Source organism: Podarcis raffonei, chromosome 14 (genome assembly GCF_027172205.1).
Source record: "Podarcis raffonei isolate rPodRaf1 chromosome 14, rPodRaf1.pri, whole genome shotgun sequence".
Classification (NCBI taxonomy): Eukaryota; Metazoa; Chordata; class Lepidosauria; order Squamata; family Lacertidae; genus Podarcis; species Podarcis raffonei.
In genome coordinates, this window is record NC_070615.1 from 42,326,105 (window position 1) to 42,342,721 (window position 16,617).

A 16,617-nucleotide genomic window follows, 5' to 3' on the forward strand; every position below is an offset into this window, starting at 1 on the left:
GCTAGCAACCTGCATTCTGCATCATACTGGAAATAAAGATGTGACCTGCAACAAAATGTTGCAGTGTAGCGGAGCAGTTCAATGTTCTGGTCAGCCAGCCTCTTCCATTCCATCGCCTTTGCCATCCAGTTTTTCATTCCTCCTCCTTCCTACCCCTAATTTTAGGGACAGGTGAATCTGTTGATTTCAGATTTTGCCTATATTCTGTGCTTCCTGTATGTTCTCTAAAACTCAATAAAGTAAAGGTAAAGGTCCTTTACTTTAGTTCCAGTCGTGACCGACTCTGGGGTTGCAGCGCTCATCCCGCTTTATTGGCCGAGGGAGCCGGCGTACAGCTTCCGGGTCACGTGGCCAGCATGACAATGCTGCTTCTGGCGAACCAGAGCAGCGCACGGAAACGCCGTTTACCTTCCTGCCGGAGCGGTACCTATTTATCTACTTGCACTTTGACATGCTTTCGAACTGCTAGGTTGGCAGGAGCAGGGACAGAGCAACGGGACCTCACCCTGTTGCAGGGATTCGAACCACCGACCTTCTGATTGGCAAGTCCCAGGCTCTGTGGTTTAACCCACAGCACCACCCGCATCCCTCTAAAACTCAATAAACATAATTTATTTAAAAGAAAGAAAGAAAGAAAGAACAACAGTTTCCCCCAGCCACTGTATTCTGGGGGTTGTCGTTTCTTTATAATATATTTGTTTTGCTTTTGATCTAAAACAAAAACAAACAAACCTAGGAATAACATTTCTGCAGGGATGGGATGTAACCCGCATCTGCAGCGCAGGAACAATGTGTAAGGTGCAGTACAACCAGCTTGCCCTTAGGGGGCAGCACCTGCCATTGATACTTGGCCGTCTCCTCCTTAAGGCAAGCTAGCACAATTGAAGATGAAGCCTGATTGCCGGAGCTAAGCAATTGCCGGAGCCAAGCCGATGACATTTCCTTTGGAAGCTGTTTTCTAAATGGCCCAGACACTTGCCTCTCTGAGCCTCTCCAAGGTAGTTTGCAGTGTGCTGCTCCTTTGCCATGTCAGATCAGCATCAGGTAAGACTGGTCCGCTCTTTATGTCTAAGGGAAGCAATGTGATTTGTATACTCTGAGATGCAGACATGCACTGGAGATTTTATTCTGCCAGCATCCCAGCACAAGAGCATGGCTATAAATATCAAGGTGTGTTGGCTGGCATTCAAGGGGCTGCATTTAAATCTAGGGTTCCACACTGCACCGTTCATTTCCATTATATTCCAGACCTCTAGAAGAAGGGCCGGCAAGAATTGCCTTACATCTCAGGGTCCGGTGGGGTTAAAAGATAATAAATGGCACCTGAGTTGGTGGACAGTGACTGTCTGAAGTGCTGGCTTTTCACAGCTCTGAGGATGATGGCTCTATGGTCTGCTTCTGTGCAAGATGGAAGAAGGCGTGGCAGGAGCTTCTGTCACCCAGGACATTTCCCCATTGGGGGGAAAGAGTGAAAAACAGCAGTTCTACATCAGAAACTTTAATCCTAGGGACAGGGCCTCTGAGAGGAATTTTGAACATTTGATTTGAACATCTTTGTTTACGCTGCAATACAGATGAGGAGAAAGAATTCACATTGAAACATTATCTTATATGGCAATGCAGATCAGGCCATCAGAATATATTAGTATTAGTTTTAGAAAGGTAGATAAACTTACTATTTACTTTTAAAAAAATGCTTTTCTGGCCTTTTTGCGGAAAAATTTCCAGTCACCACGTGAAAATTAATTGTCTTGGCAATGTTTGTTTGGTTCAGTAGCCTGGCCAAATCCATAAGATGTTCCTGATTGTAGACCCTAAATAACTCTTTATTAGCTTGCTTTTTGTTAAATGACCTCTTTCCAGAAGCTGCTGCTGCTCCTGGAATTGTTAATAGTATTCTTAAGCTAAGACAAACATTTGGAAACAGCCCGGTCACCAAGTCCGTACTCTGTTAACACGCTGAACAGATCTAATGGCTTTAACTCTACAGTTGCAAAATTTGCTTTACGTACAGAGGGCAGATGTTGCGTTTCTTTTTCAAAGTCATCACTATTAAGGCCAGCAGGATATTGCTCTGATAAAGCTCTGGGGTCAAATACGGCCCTTGAAGCCTCTCTCTGTGGCCCTTGGAATTCTTCATGGGATACACCCACTCCGACAGGCCCCACACCCCTTGAATGTTTTCACCTGGCTGGACTGTGTCCGTGAATTGTGGTGGCTCCCACTTGCCTGGAAGGAAGCCAAAGAGAGGCTGTGTGTGTGTGTGTGTGTGTGTGTGTGAGAGAGAGAGAGAGAGAGAGAGAGAGAGAGAACACCTCTGGGTTTTGCATGGCTGGTATGTAATCTATTGTACAAAGGTGACTATCACATCAATTTGCTCTGCCCATGTTGGCATCTGGCCCCGTCCACCATTGACGTGTGGCCCCCGCATGGTTATGTATGGGGGAATGTGGCCCTCAGGCTGGAAAATGTGTGCCCCGCCCCCAATGCACAGAGGACAGGGGAAATAGTGGTCCAATATTCATTTTATTTATTCATGTGTTTATTGAAATTTGAAATACTTTATTGTCACTTGTATACAGTGAGATTACACGAGCACCCCCCACTCAGCTCTCTTAGGCTTAATTCCCCTCGTTTACTGACACACATGCACCAAAAGTCAGTTGCCCTGTTGTTATCTTTCATTCAGCAGCCTAACAGCCCACGGATAGAAGCTGTTCTTTACCCTGTTGGTGCGACTAATCATGCTTCTATATCTTCTGACCAAGGGCAGGAGATCCAGAAAGTGCCGGCCAGGGTGTGAATCATCCCTGAGAATTTTCCTCACTCTCCTGAGGCAACGTTCTTCCACTATTTCATCCAGCGGATTCACGGGACAGCCCATAATATATTGTGCTGTTTTCACCACCCTCTGTAGGCACTTCCTATCAGTTGATGTCAAAACAGCGTACCACATCGTGATGCAGTATGAAAGGACACTTTCTATTGTGGACCGGTAGAAGGAGATCATCAGATGTTGATTGACATTGTTCTTCCCCAAGACTCTGAGGAGATGGAGTCTCTGTTGGGCTTTCTTAACCACCTGGGTTGTATTTATTTTCCAAGTAAGGTCTTCACTGAGATAAACTCCTAGGAATTTAAAGGAAGAGACTCTCTCCACACAGCCGTCCCCGATGTACAGCGGGGCTAGTTCTCCTCTCTTCCTCCGAAAGTCCAACACCATCTCCTTTGTCTTGCTGATATTAAGGTGCAAGTTGTTCCCTAGGCACCATGTAGATATTATAATTCCCATCGCAGTATAAAAAATATACTGTACTTTTCCATGTATAGACTAGGATTTTTTTTTTTAAAAGTTATGTTAAAAATTGGGGGCCTCTTATACATGGATAGTGTATCCCCCCATTTTCTTAATTTGGAGTCCCCCCCAAAAAAGTGGGTGTCTTATATACAGGGGCGTGTTATACACAGAAAAATACGGTAATAATAAAATCAGCAAAAAGCAGCATCCATATACCATATACCAATATGTTACGTTCCCTGCCCATTTTTCACCCTCCAAGGTTTGGAACCAAGTGGCAGGAGAAAGTACAGTTTCTCGAAGAGCTGGCTTTAAATAGCTTGCGATTTTTCACACTCCTGGATTTGTTCATCACACTGGTGTGTTAACATTTGTCATCAATTATGGCTGGGTAAAGGAACATTAGGAATCCAGGCAATGTGGTACAGTGTATTTCTCCTTAGGTGAGAGAGAAAACTCTGCTGAGTCAAAGAACTGGCCTGCTGGTCTTTTGTGGAAGGTCTTGTAAGCTCAAGGATCACATTTATCATTTTTTATTATTAACATTTAACAAAGAAAAGGAAGGCAGAAGGGGGGGGGAGAATTAAAGGCAATAAAAAACAGAAATAATATATAAATAATACCCATAGCAACCAAAAAAACCTCCACCATTCATTCACATTACAGATAAAATAGTCATCAGCACATACCGTATTTTTCGCACCATAGGACGCACTTTTTCCCCTCCAAAAATGAAGGGGAAATGTGTGTGCGTCCTATGGTGCGAATGCAGGCTTTCGCTGAAGCCTGGAGAGCGAGAGGCATCGGTGCACACCGACCCCTCTCGCTCTCCAGGCTTTAGGAAGCTATCCGCAAGCCTTGCAAGCCCGGCGGGAGGTGCCGACGGGCGCGCGAGGCTTGGGGCGGCAGCCTGTCGCCCGAAGCACGGGGAGGCCTCCGGAGGGCTCTCCGTGCTTGGGGCGACAGGCTGCAAGCCTTGCGCGCCCGGCGGGAGGTCCCGACGGGCGCGCGAGGCTTGGGGCGGCAGCCTGTCACCCGAAGCACGGGGAGGCCTCCGGAGGGCTCTCCGTGCTTCGGGCGAGTGTCTGCAAGCCTTGCGCGCCCGGCGGGAGGTCCCGACGGGCGCGCCAGGCTTGGGGCGGCAGCCTGTCACCCGAAGCTTCGGGCGAGTGTCTGCAAGCCTTGCGCGCCCGGCGGGAGCTCCCGCCGGGCATGCAAGACTTGGGGCGGCAGCCTGCACCCCGAAGCATGCGGAGCCCTCCGGAGGGCGCCCCGTGCTTCGGGCAGGTGTGCGCAAGGCTTGGGGCGGCAGCCGCGGCTGGGGGGGGGAATAAATTTTTTTTATTCATTTCCCCCCCCCAAAAAACGAGGTGCGTCCTATGGGCCGGTGCGCCCTATAGAACGAAAAATACGGTATGTCTTAAGGTTAACCTCTAAGTTAATAAAAGCCCTCCAGATGTCCAGATCAGTATCAACACAAAATTAACACCAGGCTTGAAGTATAAGTCGCATTTATCATTTGCAGTTTTAAAGCAAGATGAATCCATCCAACTAATGTCTAACCAGTGTTGCTCATTCTCAAGTTGTCGCCTGCCCAGAAAATATTTTGGGTTCAGAAGAAAAATCTACCATTCATTTATTTAAATACAGTGGAACCTTGGTTCTCAAACTTAATCCATTCCTGGAGTCCGTTCGACTCCCGAAACCATTCAAAAACCAAGGCGCAGCTTCTGATTGGCTGCGGGAGCTTCCTGCACTTGAGCGGAAGCCGTGTCGGACGTTCAGCTTCCGAAAAACGTTTGAAAACTGGAACGCTTACTTCCTGGTTTTCAGTGTTCGGGAGCCAAAGCGTCCAAGTACCAAGCCGTTCGAGAACCAAGGTATGACTGTAGTACATGCACAGCTTAACGCCATATTGCATAAGCAGCATTCAGTAGGGATAAAGCATGCATCATAAAATTCAGTTAAAAGTAAAACTAGGAGAAATAAAAACTTGAAATGCCTGCTGAAATAATAATAAATCATGAAGTCTTCCCCAAGCCCTGGGAGTTCAACAGGGAGGGGTCCTATTTGTTCGCTGCAGGGCGGAAGTTTTGCAAAACTGGGCCCGCAATGCTGAGTTCACAGCTCCTTGTAGATATGAGCTGTGCATCTGAGCCACAGGGGACCACAAACAGCAACTATGAGCTCCTCTATGGTGTGTCTAGGAAATGAAAACAGATAGTGGTCCTTGCTTTGTTATTGCCATAGCTAAGGCTGCAGTCTTACCTGGGATCCCTCTGAATTCAACAGGGCTTAAATTTACTTCGAAGTCAGTATGGTTAGGATTGCACTGTGAATTTCTGAAATCGTATGCATTGATTTTATTTCTTCAGTCCTGTATGACTTGGACATTACCAATGACGGCCCCATCACGACAGAAGCACAGGCTACGATTCATTCCACGTTGCGTATGAAGGATGGAGGCAACTCACCCGTTAGTGACCGGAAGTACCATTTCAGCTGGGTTTATGGCCCTTTGATTTTGGTAGAGAGCTCTGAGCATGGCATGGACTCCACAATTATAGTGACCAGCCCATTTCCAGGAGTCTTTCCTGTTTCCGTTCAGGTGATGCACACAGACTGCTGGCTCTGTCAGACCATTGCAAGAAACCTAACGGTGTTAGAGGTGTCAGGTAAAATGTGCATATTTTATTATGTTTTCCTGTAAGAGAAGGGGGTCTCGTACAGTGCTTCTGAAGATGTCCTACAGGGCCAGCTCTAGGTTGAAGGGGGGCAATATCTGTGGTGGACTTTCCACCCTTGCCTGTGACCTTGTCTACCTGTCCATGACTCACCTGACTAGGGTTTCCTTGATGGCAGTGGCTGGATCTGGGAAGCCACTGGCCATGTTGAACTCACACTACGTCCAAGAACTTTACAATACTGGTTCTTCTAGGCTCATCACTTCTCAGTCGCCTCCCAACCCTTCCTGACTCTGGGACAGCCTTCCCCTGTGACCATTGCCTTTTCAAAAAAAAAAAAACTTTCTCAATACAACTCCAAAGCTCATCTCTGCCAGTGTGGTGTAGTGGTTAAGAGCGGTAGTCTCGTAATCTGGGGAACCGGCTTCGCGTCTCCGCTCCTCCACATGTAGCTGCTGGGTGACCTTGGGCTAGTCACACTTTTTTGAAGTCTCTCAGCCCCACTCACCTCACAGAGTGTTTGTTGTGGGGGAGGAAGGGAAAGGAGAATGTTAGCCGCTTTGAGACTCCTTAAAGGGAGTGAAAGGTGGGATATCAAATCCAAACTCTTCTTCTTCTTCTGTTGCTCACCCACAAAATTGATGAGAGCCCTCTGCCATTGCAAGGCCTTGGCTGGGGTGAGCCAGGGATCATGGGACCAACCAGTGGTAAGGACCACACAAGAACCACAGGGTGAACAAAGAAGCAGCAAGCCATATCAGGACTAAAGTACTGTATAGTCAAGTTTGGGAGACAGCTAAGGATGACGCTGTTGCATAAGCAATGCTCAGCTGGAACAGGAAGTCCTCTTATATTCCTTCCTGTCTAAGAGGATGGCTGGACAGAGGGATAGAATTGGTCTGTGTAGCTACTTATTGCGGTTCGCTTCCATTCTGCCACTTTTTAGTCTCAGCCAATACTCAGAATTTTTTTGCTCCATTAAAATGTACTTCCCCCTGATGAGCAACTTAAAGTTTTAGTTGATACCATGTACCAATTAAACTTGATCAAAGCTGGGGAAATCCCAGTATTTGCCTATCCTCAAAAAGAATAAATGAGAGATTTTCTCATTAGATGGGAAGGTCTTTGAGAGAGCTTCAGATGACTAAATATATTCTTTGTATTTTTCCGCCCGACAGAGTTTATAGTAGGGAATCTGTCCATTACCCAAACAGAGGACCATGACAAACTTGACTCCCGATCTCCAACAGGCGCCCTGACCCGGGTATCATTCTTACTTCATGACCCAAGTAATTATTTCGAGTCAGCTTCATTCACTTACAAATGGGATTTTGGAGATGGGTATGTCCCTATTTTTTCTTTCCCTCCCTTTATTTATACAGATTTTAGCAAAGACCATTATTTATATGCCTGCACTAATATATCCTTACCAACAGACCCCCCCCCACCACCACAAACATCATTTCTCACCAGGTGGACCTCTGAGATCACACTGAATGATAACCACACATAGAGCATTGCATTGCTGTTACTGAGAATGGAAATTACCAGGCATGAATCACTGTGACTAGACTATCCCTAGCTAAGAACAGTCGTGATTGATATCTGGTTTTCAACATTTCAATATATCACCAGCTAAACATTATGCTATACTGATATATCACGATATCTGAAATAGGAATATAGCTATGAAGAGGCTTTGGCTGCCTTCACGGTTTTTCCCGTATCGTGATTTTTGCATAGCGCGCACACACACACACACAGACACACAGAGCATGATTCACAATATATTGCCAGGTCAAAAATTATGAAACCGATAGCACAATATGGACTTCAAAACAGTTTTGGATGATATATCTCCCAGCCCTAGCCCTAGATCTTCATTTCAGAGGGATGGGAACATGTCTAGAATATGGTAGATGGCTGGCCAATTTCTTTGACATAAGAGCCACTCAACCACAGTGCCTCTGACCACTAGCCATGCTGGCTCTGCCTCCACAGCTAGAGACCTTAATGCTTCTGAATACCAGCTGCTGGAGGCCAGAGGATGGGAGGGTCCTTGTATGCTCAGATCCTGCTTTGAGGGTTTCTCACAGGTTGGCCACTGGGAGAAGAGGATGCTGGACTAGATAAGTCATTAGCCTGATCCAGGAGGCTCATCTCGTATCCTTAGGGTTCGAACACAGTTTATTGGCCCTGATCCAGTCCACCACTGAATCCAGGCCACAGTCCAGATGGCGCATAGTCTCTTCTTACTCAAATGTTAAAGATGCATAGGAAGCAATTTATGAATGAAACCATCAAATAATATGCCTACACAAACACAATTGATTTCCACTGTTTCCCCATCACCTGCAGAACCGAGATGACAACAGAATACCCCACCGTCTACCACAATTACTCTACTGTTGGGGTTTGCTCCGTGCACCTGGAGGTGGCAGCAGAATGGAGACAAGATGGGACCAGGATGGAGCAACGAAGGAAGATGGTCCAGAAAACAGGGCATTTTTCTGCTGCGTTGGAATTGATGGGTAATGGCAGGGAAAAGCTAGTGCTATACTCAGCATCCCTTTTGGTCTGTGAGGAACACAAGTTCAGGAGATCTGATCCGCACACAAACGCCACCCGAGTCAGCTTGGTCTCCTTTCCTACAGATCAGTGATCACTGACTCCTATTGGGACTGGCAGCGCAAAAGGCAGGGAAACCAACAGTGAGCAGAACCAGAGCCAACAAATTCTATTTTTGTCCCCATCCCCATCCTCCCTGCAGAGTTCTACAAGGGCGACACTGAGGCAGAGGAGGAAGGTGGCAGGTAGGACCACTGTTATAAGAGGTCAGACAAGAAGAGCTGGCCGAGGGCAGCCTGAAATTGGCAGAGCAGCTACAGACTCTTGAGTAGACTATGGAACAGGAACAGTCCACAGCATTCAGTGTAATGCCGGTTTGGTTCAGAAATCATCATCATCATCATATTTTTTTATTTATACCCCGCCCATCTGGCTGGGTTTTGCCAGCCACTCTGGGCAGCTCCCAACAGAACAATAAAAACACGATAGAAGATCAAACATTAAAAGCTTCCCTAAACAGGGCTGCCTTCAGATGTCTTCTAAAAGTCAGATTGTTTATTTCCTTGACATCTGGTGGGAGGCCGTTCCACAGGGCGGGTGCCACTACCGAGAAGGCCCTCTGCGCTGGTTCCCTGTAACTTCACTTCTTGCAGTGAGGGAACCCCCAGAAGGCCCTCGGCGCTGGACCTCAGTGAATGATGGGGGTGGAGACACTCCTTCAGGTATACTGGACTGAGGCCGTTTAGGGCTTTCAAGGTCAGCACCAACACTTTAAATTGTGCTCGAAACATACCAGGAGCCAATGTAGGTCTTTCAGGACCGGTGTTATATGGTCTCGGCGGCTGCTCCCAGTCACCAGTCTAGCTTGGCAGAGATCGAAAGACACAATGTTTGTGTGTGTCCTTCCCAAACTGGCCTCAGATGTTCTCACTTGCTGGATTCCAGTTATCTCTGCCCATCGCTAAAATAAAGTGTGTCTAAGCTCAGGCCCACCGGGAAGGAAAAAAACATTCCTTAGCCTGGGCATTCTTCCCCTCATCTCAGCTGAAAGGATCTGGCTGAGATGTGAGAAAAGCACTTTGCACATGCTTAACTGTGCTCACTTTGCTGAGCAGGGAGGTTGGGTTCCCTTTGTAAGGAGGTCTGTGGCATTTGCATTTGTTTACAGATACACAGGTTGCGCATAGGTGGCTGTGCACAGCTTGAACCAAATTCTGTTGGCAACAGAATTAACCTTAAGTTGCCAGCCGAATGATCCCCGCTGTTGTGCTTCCAATCTTATCCCTCTCAGATTTGCCCAGAATACTAATTACATTAACACCAGCAACGAATGCTCTTCCTTCAAAGCACAAACTTACGGTTCTTAACCTCTCTACCTCAGATGCTGTCAGAGGTATTAACATTGTCGGATCCACAGAGGCTCATGTGATGGAAAACTTAAATTTATCGCTGCATATCCAAGGCAGGTAAGCAGCCAACAAAAAAACAAAAAACCCTATAACAATCATTCTGCTTTCCCTTCTGATCTGCTATTTGCATTCTCCTCTGGGGTTTCCTAGGACAACAGGCACCTCCTGAAGGCATAGGAAACAGGAACTGAAATGTGTATCAGTTGCCTCTTAAGGAATTCTCTGGCGAGTGTGTGGTTTGAGGAGCACCCCAAGCGCCAGATAGAAAGTCTTGGGAGGCTGGATTTGGTGCCTGGGCCCGAGGATTCAAGTTACAAGAAAGGAGTTTCCGATTATAATAATAATAATTGATTATTTATACCCCGCCCATCTGGCTGGGCTTCCCCAGCCACTCTGGGCAGCTTCCAACAAAATATTAAAATACAGTAATGCATCAAACATTAAAAGCTTCCCTAAACAGGGCTGCCTTCAGATGTCTTCTAAAAGTCTGGTAGTTGTTGTTCTCTTTGACATCTGTTGGGAGGGCATTCCACAGGGCAGGCGCCACCACCGAGAAGGCCCTCTGCCTGGTTCCCTGTAACTTGGCTTCTCGCAGGGAGGGAACTGCCAGAAGACCCTCGGCGCTGGACCTCAGTGTCCGGGTAGAACGATGGGTGTTCTGACTAAACGCCAGGAGGAGCTTTCTGAGAGTTAGAGCTGTCCAACAGTGGAACAGTCTCCCTCAAGAGGTGGTGGACTCTCCTTCCTTGGAGGTTATTAAGCAGAGGTTGCATGGACATTTGTCATGGATGATTTAGCTGAGATTCTTGCATTGCAAGAGGGTTGGACTGGATGGCCCTCAGAGGTCCCTTTCATCTCTATGAAATCAAGGGATTATTAGATCAGAAGTAAACACGGCCAAGTGCATTGCTTTCACTGGGTAGACTACGCCCTGGGAAGCAAGCAGCTAACCTCTGAAGGATGAGATAGCTGGTGTTTGCTGTCTGCACGGAGGTCCAAAGAGCAGGAATCTGTCCCGAAACGCAGCAGGACAAAGGTCTGTTGTTCACTCTTCTTCAAGACACAACAGTCACATTGCCGGCCAAAATCTGCCACATCATCTCTAAAAACAGTCGCTGAGCTAATGAATCTGGAGCGGCGGCTGTTTTTGGCTCTCTTATCCATTTGCACTGCCAGCCGGGTTGTTACGCTTCTGCTTTGGCAGAGGCAAGAAAATACGTAGTAGAATGTGTGCGTAGGGGAACATAACAAGAGCTCTGCTGGATCAAGCCAATGGCCCATCTAGTCCAGGATCCTGTTCTCACAGTGGCCAACCAGGTGAGATCATCTTCTGATTGCCTCCTTCGTGTGCCCCCTCCGTGAGAGGTCCGGAGGGTGGCAACGCGAGAACGGGGCCTTCTCTGCAGTGGCTCCCCATCTGTGGAATGCTCTCCCCAGGGAAGTTCACCTGGCGTCTTCATTATACACCTTTAGGTGCTAGGCAAAAATGTTCCTTTTTAACCAGGCCTTTGGTTGACCTGACTGACATCCTATACCCTTTTACCCACGTGGGTGGCGCTGTGGGTAAAACCTCAGTGCCTAGGACTTGCCGATCGTATGGTCAGCGGTTCGAATCCCCGCGGCGGGGTGAGCTCCCATCGTTCGGTCCCAGCTCCTGCCCACCTAGCAGTTCGAAAGCACCCCTAAGTGCAAGTAGATAAATAGGTACCACTTTATAGCGGGAAGGTAAACGGCGTTTCCGTGTGCTGCGCTGGTGCTGGCTCGCCAGAGCAGCTTCGTCACGCTGGCCACATGACCCGGAAGTGTCTTCGGACGGCGCCGGCTCCCGGCCTCTTGAGCGAGATGAGCATGCAACCCTAGAGTCGGACACGACTGGCCCGTAGGGGCAGGGGTACCTTTACCTTTACCTTTTACCCTTTTAAAATGTGGCTCTTTTTGGGGGGGGTGTTATTTAGGTTGTTGTTTTGATTTTATATATTGTGATCTTTTCTGTTACTTGGCTGGAGAGCTGCATTGGAAAATTGAGTCAGCACATGTCAAAAGATCCCAATGTTTCGGTTCACGCATTGTTTTGGAAACTCCCCATTTGGTAGCCTTGTCTTGAAATGGGAGAGGAATCAAATTTATCCTTTATCCCTACCTGGGAGTAAGTCCCATTTCAGCTTGATTCTGAGTTGGCACGCAGAAAATTGCAGCACCAGCCACCTAAAGCAGAATAGAGCTTTTGTCCTTCTTTCTTCCCAGCCTGCCTCTCCACTTGTGCTGGTTAATCAAGACCGAATGCGTTCCACTCGACAGGGACCACTGCCACCTGGTGGCGATGAATGCTACACACTACAATCTGAGCCACGTCTTCAGGGACGCTGGGCAGTACTGCCTTAGCGTGCGAGTGGAGAATGGGGTCAACATGTTGCAGTCGTACCAGGAGATTCAAGTGAGGCCATCAGGTGAGAGTTAGGAGAAAAGCTACTCCACAGTTGGAAAGCAGGTGTTTTTATATATATATATATATATATATATATATATGGAGAATGTCATTTATAAAAAGTCTCTTGGACACCATTAGGGTGCCTAGAATCCATTTTCGCTGTCAATTGTTGTCAATTTCCATACAATCGGTATATAGTTCAAGAGCCTATTCACTTCTGAAAATCTTAAATTTTCCTGTAGTGTCTTGTTTATGTTGACCAGCACTTTCTCCCCAAACTTAGTGTGGGACACACTAAAAGCATGTGTTTCAAGGAAGCATTGTCCATATTACATCTCCAACAAAGAGCTACATTAGATAAGGAGTCTGATAGATTATAAATAGTATTTTCTGCTGTATAAGTTTTGGTGTGTGCACCAGTGCTCCTTGCTCCATTTCGACTGGGCCCTTTACATTCCTTCACCTTTTCTCCTCCTGCACAGGATTGTTCAGCGTAATTAGGTGACCCCATTGGGTTCCAATATTATGAGAAAAGGGGCTTAGGTTTATCCACTTCTTCCACCCCTTGCGTAATCCTACACACCTCTCTCTCTCCCTCTCTCCCCCCCCCTCTCACACACACTTTCCCCTTTTTTTCTCAAGTGCAAAGCCACTACAGTCATACCTGTACAGCCGCTTCAAGTTACATGTTTGCGGGTTGCGGACTGCGGGAAACCCGGAAGTACCGGAAAGGGCTACTTCCGGGTTTTGCTGCTCGCACATGCGCAGAAGCGCCAAATCACGCCTGCGCAGACGTGGTGCTTTAGGATGCGAAAGCTGCGGGTTGCGGACGTGCCTCCATCTTGGATTATGTCCACAACCCGAGGTTCCACTGTAATTCCATAAGCTTCCCTAGGGAGGGAGTTGCTCTAACCGCCCAACCATTTTGGTTCCCCTTTCCCACACCTTTCCCAGATCTACAACAGGAGTGCAAGGAACCCTCAGGCCCAGGGGCCAATGTGGCCTCCATGCCTCTCTACCTGAACTCTTCCCACAAGCCCTGCCGCATACCCTGAGCATTTTTGTCTACCTGGAATTCCTCACCGAATTCTGATTACGCTTCTCTGGACGGCAGCTAGAGAAGGGCGTGTGAATGTGTGTAGAAACTCGCCCTGCTCTACCAAAGTCAAATGTGCATAGGTTGCTCCACCCACTCTGGCATCTGGCCCCGCCCCCCACCACTGGCACGTGGCCCTCAGAAGGTTCCCAGAAGGCAATGCGGCCCTCGGGCGGGGGGGGGGAATTCACACTGCTCCTTTTTGAGTTGTGGCAACAGGAGCTGGACATAGAAGCCCAAATGTGGTCATACACCTTAGATTCGAACAAAGGCGTTGAGATGTTTCCTGTTAGATTTCCAACCTAAGCACCCTCCTTCTCCTCTTCTCCAGGCATCCACCCAGCTTTCTTAGCACTGCCTTGCATCACCCTCTTATCAGCCATGCTGGGATTAGCTGCCTACGTGACGTTCCGGAGCAGCGCACAGCAAAAGGATCTTGTGGAGGTACTTCCGTAAAGGATGCTATGCTCACACTGGAGGCCGAGGAACCCAAGCCAAATTTAATCTTACTTGCATCAGAAGCAGGGCCTGCAATGACATGTTGCTTCGTTGAGCACAGCTGCCACTCTGTTCCATTCCTCAAATCATGTTTGGGTCCGAGGCCAGATCCCACAGAGCAGGCAGCCAGGTCACACTCTGTATGACCCTAGGCTACCTGAGAGGAGACTGAGCCTTTTAAAGCATTTGCCCCACAAACCACCTCCTCTAGGCTCCACCCTCTTGTGCATGACATTAGTGTCTTAAAGGGGCCAACTCTCTGGCCTGAAGGCAGGTCATTCCTCCTTCACTCCATAGCCTTCTAGTGCACTCTCAGCTGCACCACCCGACTGGTGATGTGCGCCGGGAGGCATGTGGCTTCTCAAGCTTGGGGAAAACACCCCCTCAAAGGTCCTGGCTCAGGCATGAGAGCTTGCTCCCATGGGCTCCTGTTTATCAGTCCCAGGCTCAGTGGTCTCTTGGGTATGACTCCATAACTGGAGACTCTGCAGCCCCTGACTCTGACCCTTGATCGCTGCTAGATCCTGTGGTCCTGACACCCCATGTTCCTGGATGTTCCCCATGTTAGGATTGTCCTACTCTCATATAGGACCCTGGCAGAGACACATGCCTGATTGGCATGTTCTCTCCCTCCTGGTCGGTCGTTCGGGAGCTTCAAAAGCTTTCTTCGGCCCGAACATCCCAGCGACCAATGCCAACAGACATCGGCACACTTATGATCCTGCAAAGTATTGGCAGTTTGTGTAACAGAACTCAGTAGCACAGCATTTTGGCTAATCTACTTTTACTTACATATAATACACTCGGAGCATTCTGACTTAGCTCCTTCCTCTTTCTCATCAGACAGCAAAGAGAGAAAGAACAAAGGACAATAGTCCTACATTCCGGAGCACAGTAGTACAAAACATCCTGTCTCCGTCACTTCCCACTCTGTGGAATGAAAACATACACCGTCATGTGATAGACAACAATCTCATGACTGCAAACACGGAGCAAGAATCCTAACGCTCCCCACCAACAGTGAGTCAGGCCAGGCTGAGAGGCAGTGATTAGACCAAGGTCACCAGTGAGCTTCATGGCCGAGTTGGGATTTGAACCCTGGTCTCCCAGGTTTCGAATCCAGCACAGTAGCTGCCACCCTACATAATTCTTCACAGAATTAGATGCATTGCTGAATGCATCTGGCTGTTTTCCAAAAATGCAAACTTACAAGTATACTTAAACTTCTCTAAGCCTTTATGGGGAGGGTTGGTTTGTCACCTGAGACATTATTGGAACCAGCTTTTGTCTTCCCCGTTGTTGAAACGCACAGGTTGCCGATTTTGACTTCTCCCCAACGTCTGACACCTCACCTTCTGGCTCCAAGTGGAACTGCCGTCAAATGTGTTGTGAAACCTGCTGCCTCTGGCCATCTCAGGAGTCTTGCGAGACGATCCGAGAGCATCACAGCCTCCTGCGCCCTTTGCGTGAGCCAGTGAAAATGTACACCATGTGAAGAACAGGAGCTTCGTTTGTCATATACTGCTGCTGGCTTGGCCTTCTCCTGTCCGCCTCCTCTCGTCTCCATGCAGGGGTGCTGCATGGACAATCCGTATCTTTTGCTGGTGCATGAAAAGTTGACATCTGTGCTAGGGCGCTGGGTTGCAGATTATTTCACCAGGTCACCTGAAAAGAGCAGACTTGGATCTGCACTGAGAATGCATTCCTATGCAGCAGGGATGGGGGAGCCTCAGCCTTTTGGGCCAAATGTGGCCCTGCACGTATCTCCTCTGTCTGGCCCTTGGAACTGCTCCGCACCTTCCTTAAGTGCTTTTGCCTTGCTGGATTTTGCCCTAGAACTTCCACAATGCCTCTTGCTTGCCTAGATGAAGAGATGTGCTTGCGTGTGTGAAGCATGCCTGAAATGTACCCTGTTGCCAGATGGTAAGAGCCATTGTGCTGCTCCACCTCTGGTCATGCCCACTTTTGCCGCTGGCCACAGCTACCTCAGACATGCAGACTCTGGAGAGGCTGTCCCAAGGGACTGTGTCCCTGCAGCTGAAAAGGGTTCCCCACTGGTAGGGCTGGGCGATATATCGACATACAGTGGTACCTTGGTTCTCAAACTTAATCCATTCCGGAAGTCCGTTCCAAAACCAAAGCGTTCCAAAACCAAGGCACGCTTTCCCATAGAAAGTAATGCAAAATGGATTAATCTGTTCCAGACTTTTAAAAACAACCCCTAAAACAGCAATTTAACATGAATTTTGCTATCTAACATATGGTTACCAGATTTTTTTCAATGAATCCGGGGACACTTTTTCCTTTTCTTTCTTTCTTTCTTTCTTTCTTTCTTTCTTTCTTTCTTTCTTTCTTTTTGAAGCTGAGTAGCAACAGGGAGTCAGTAGTGGGGATGGTGAGGCAAACAAAAACGCAAAAGAAATAGCAAAAACAGACAGACCTCAGTGTAACACTGAAAATGGAAGCATAACACTCAAAACAGAAGTGTGCCACGCAAAACAGAAGTGTGGCACTCAGATCGGAAGTGTAACACTCAAAACGGAGTACGCAAACCGAAACACTTACTTCCAGGTTTGCAGTGTTTGGGTTCCAAGTTGTTTGAGTACCAAGGCGTTTGAGAACCAAAGTACCACTGT

The 16,617-nt window shown here is 47.9% G+C and overlaps 1 protein-coding gene across 1 annotated transcript; it reads left to right on the plus strand.

The window, feature by feature from the left end:
* Positions 1-793: 793 nt before the first annotated feature.
* On the plus strand, positions 794-16,292 carry TMEM130 (transmembrane protein 130). Its single transcript, XM_053365262.1, has 8 exons — positions 794-1,044; positions 5,674-5,973; positions 7,161-7,323; positions 8,341-8,513; positions 9,932-10,016; positions 12,204-12,406; positions 13,815-13,927; positions 15,294-16,292. Exons 1-8 carry the CDS (start codon positions 963-965, stop codon positions 15,474-15,476), a joined length of 1,302 nt encoding a protein of 433 aa, XP_053221237.1. The 5' UTR covers positions 794-962; the 3' UTR covers positions 15,477-16,292.
* Positions 16,293-16,617: the final 325 nt, after the last annotated feature.

What these genes read in the sequence shown, in the direction of transcription:
- TMEM130 (XM_053365262.1), top strand. Translation starts at nt 963, where the DNA reads ATGGCCCAGACACTTGCCTCTCTGAGCCTCTCCAAGGTAGTTTGCAGT. An exon ending in CCATGTCAGATCAGCATCAG is followed by an intron (nt 1,045 to 5,673) that starts GTAAGACTGGTC and finishes TTATTTCTTCAG; the next exon opens with TCCTGTATGACTTGGACATT. An exon ending in AACGGTGTTAGAGGTGTCAG is followed by an intron (nt 5,974 to 7,160) that starts GTAAAATGTGCA and finishes TCCGCCCGACAG; the next exon opens with AGTTTATAGTAGGGAATCTG.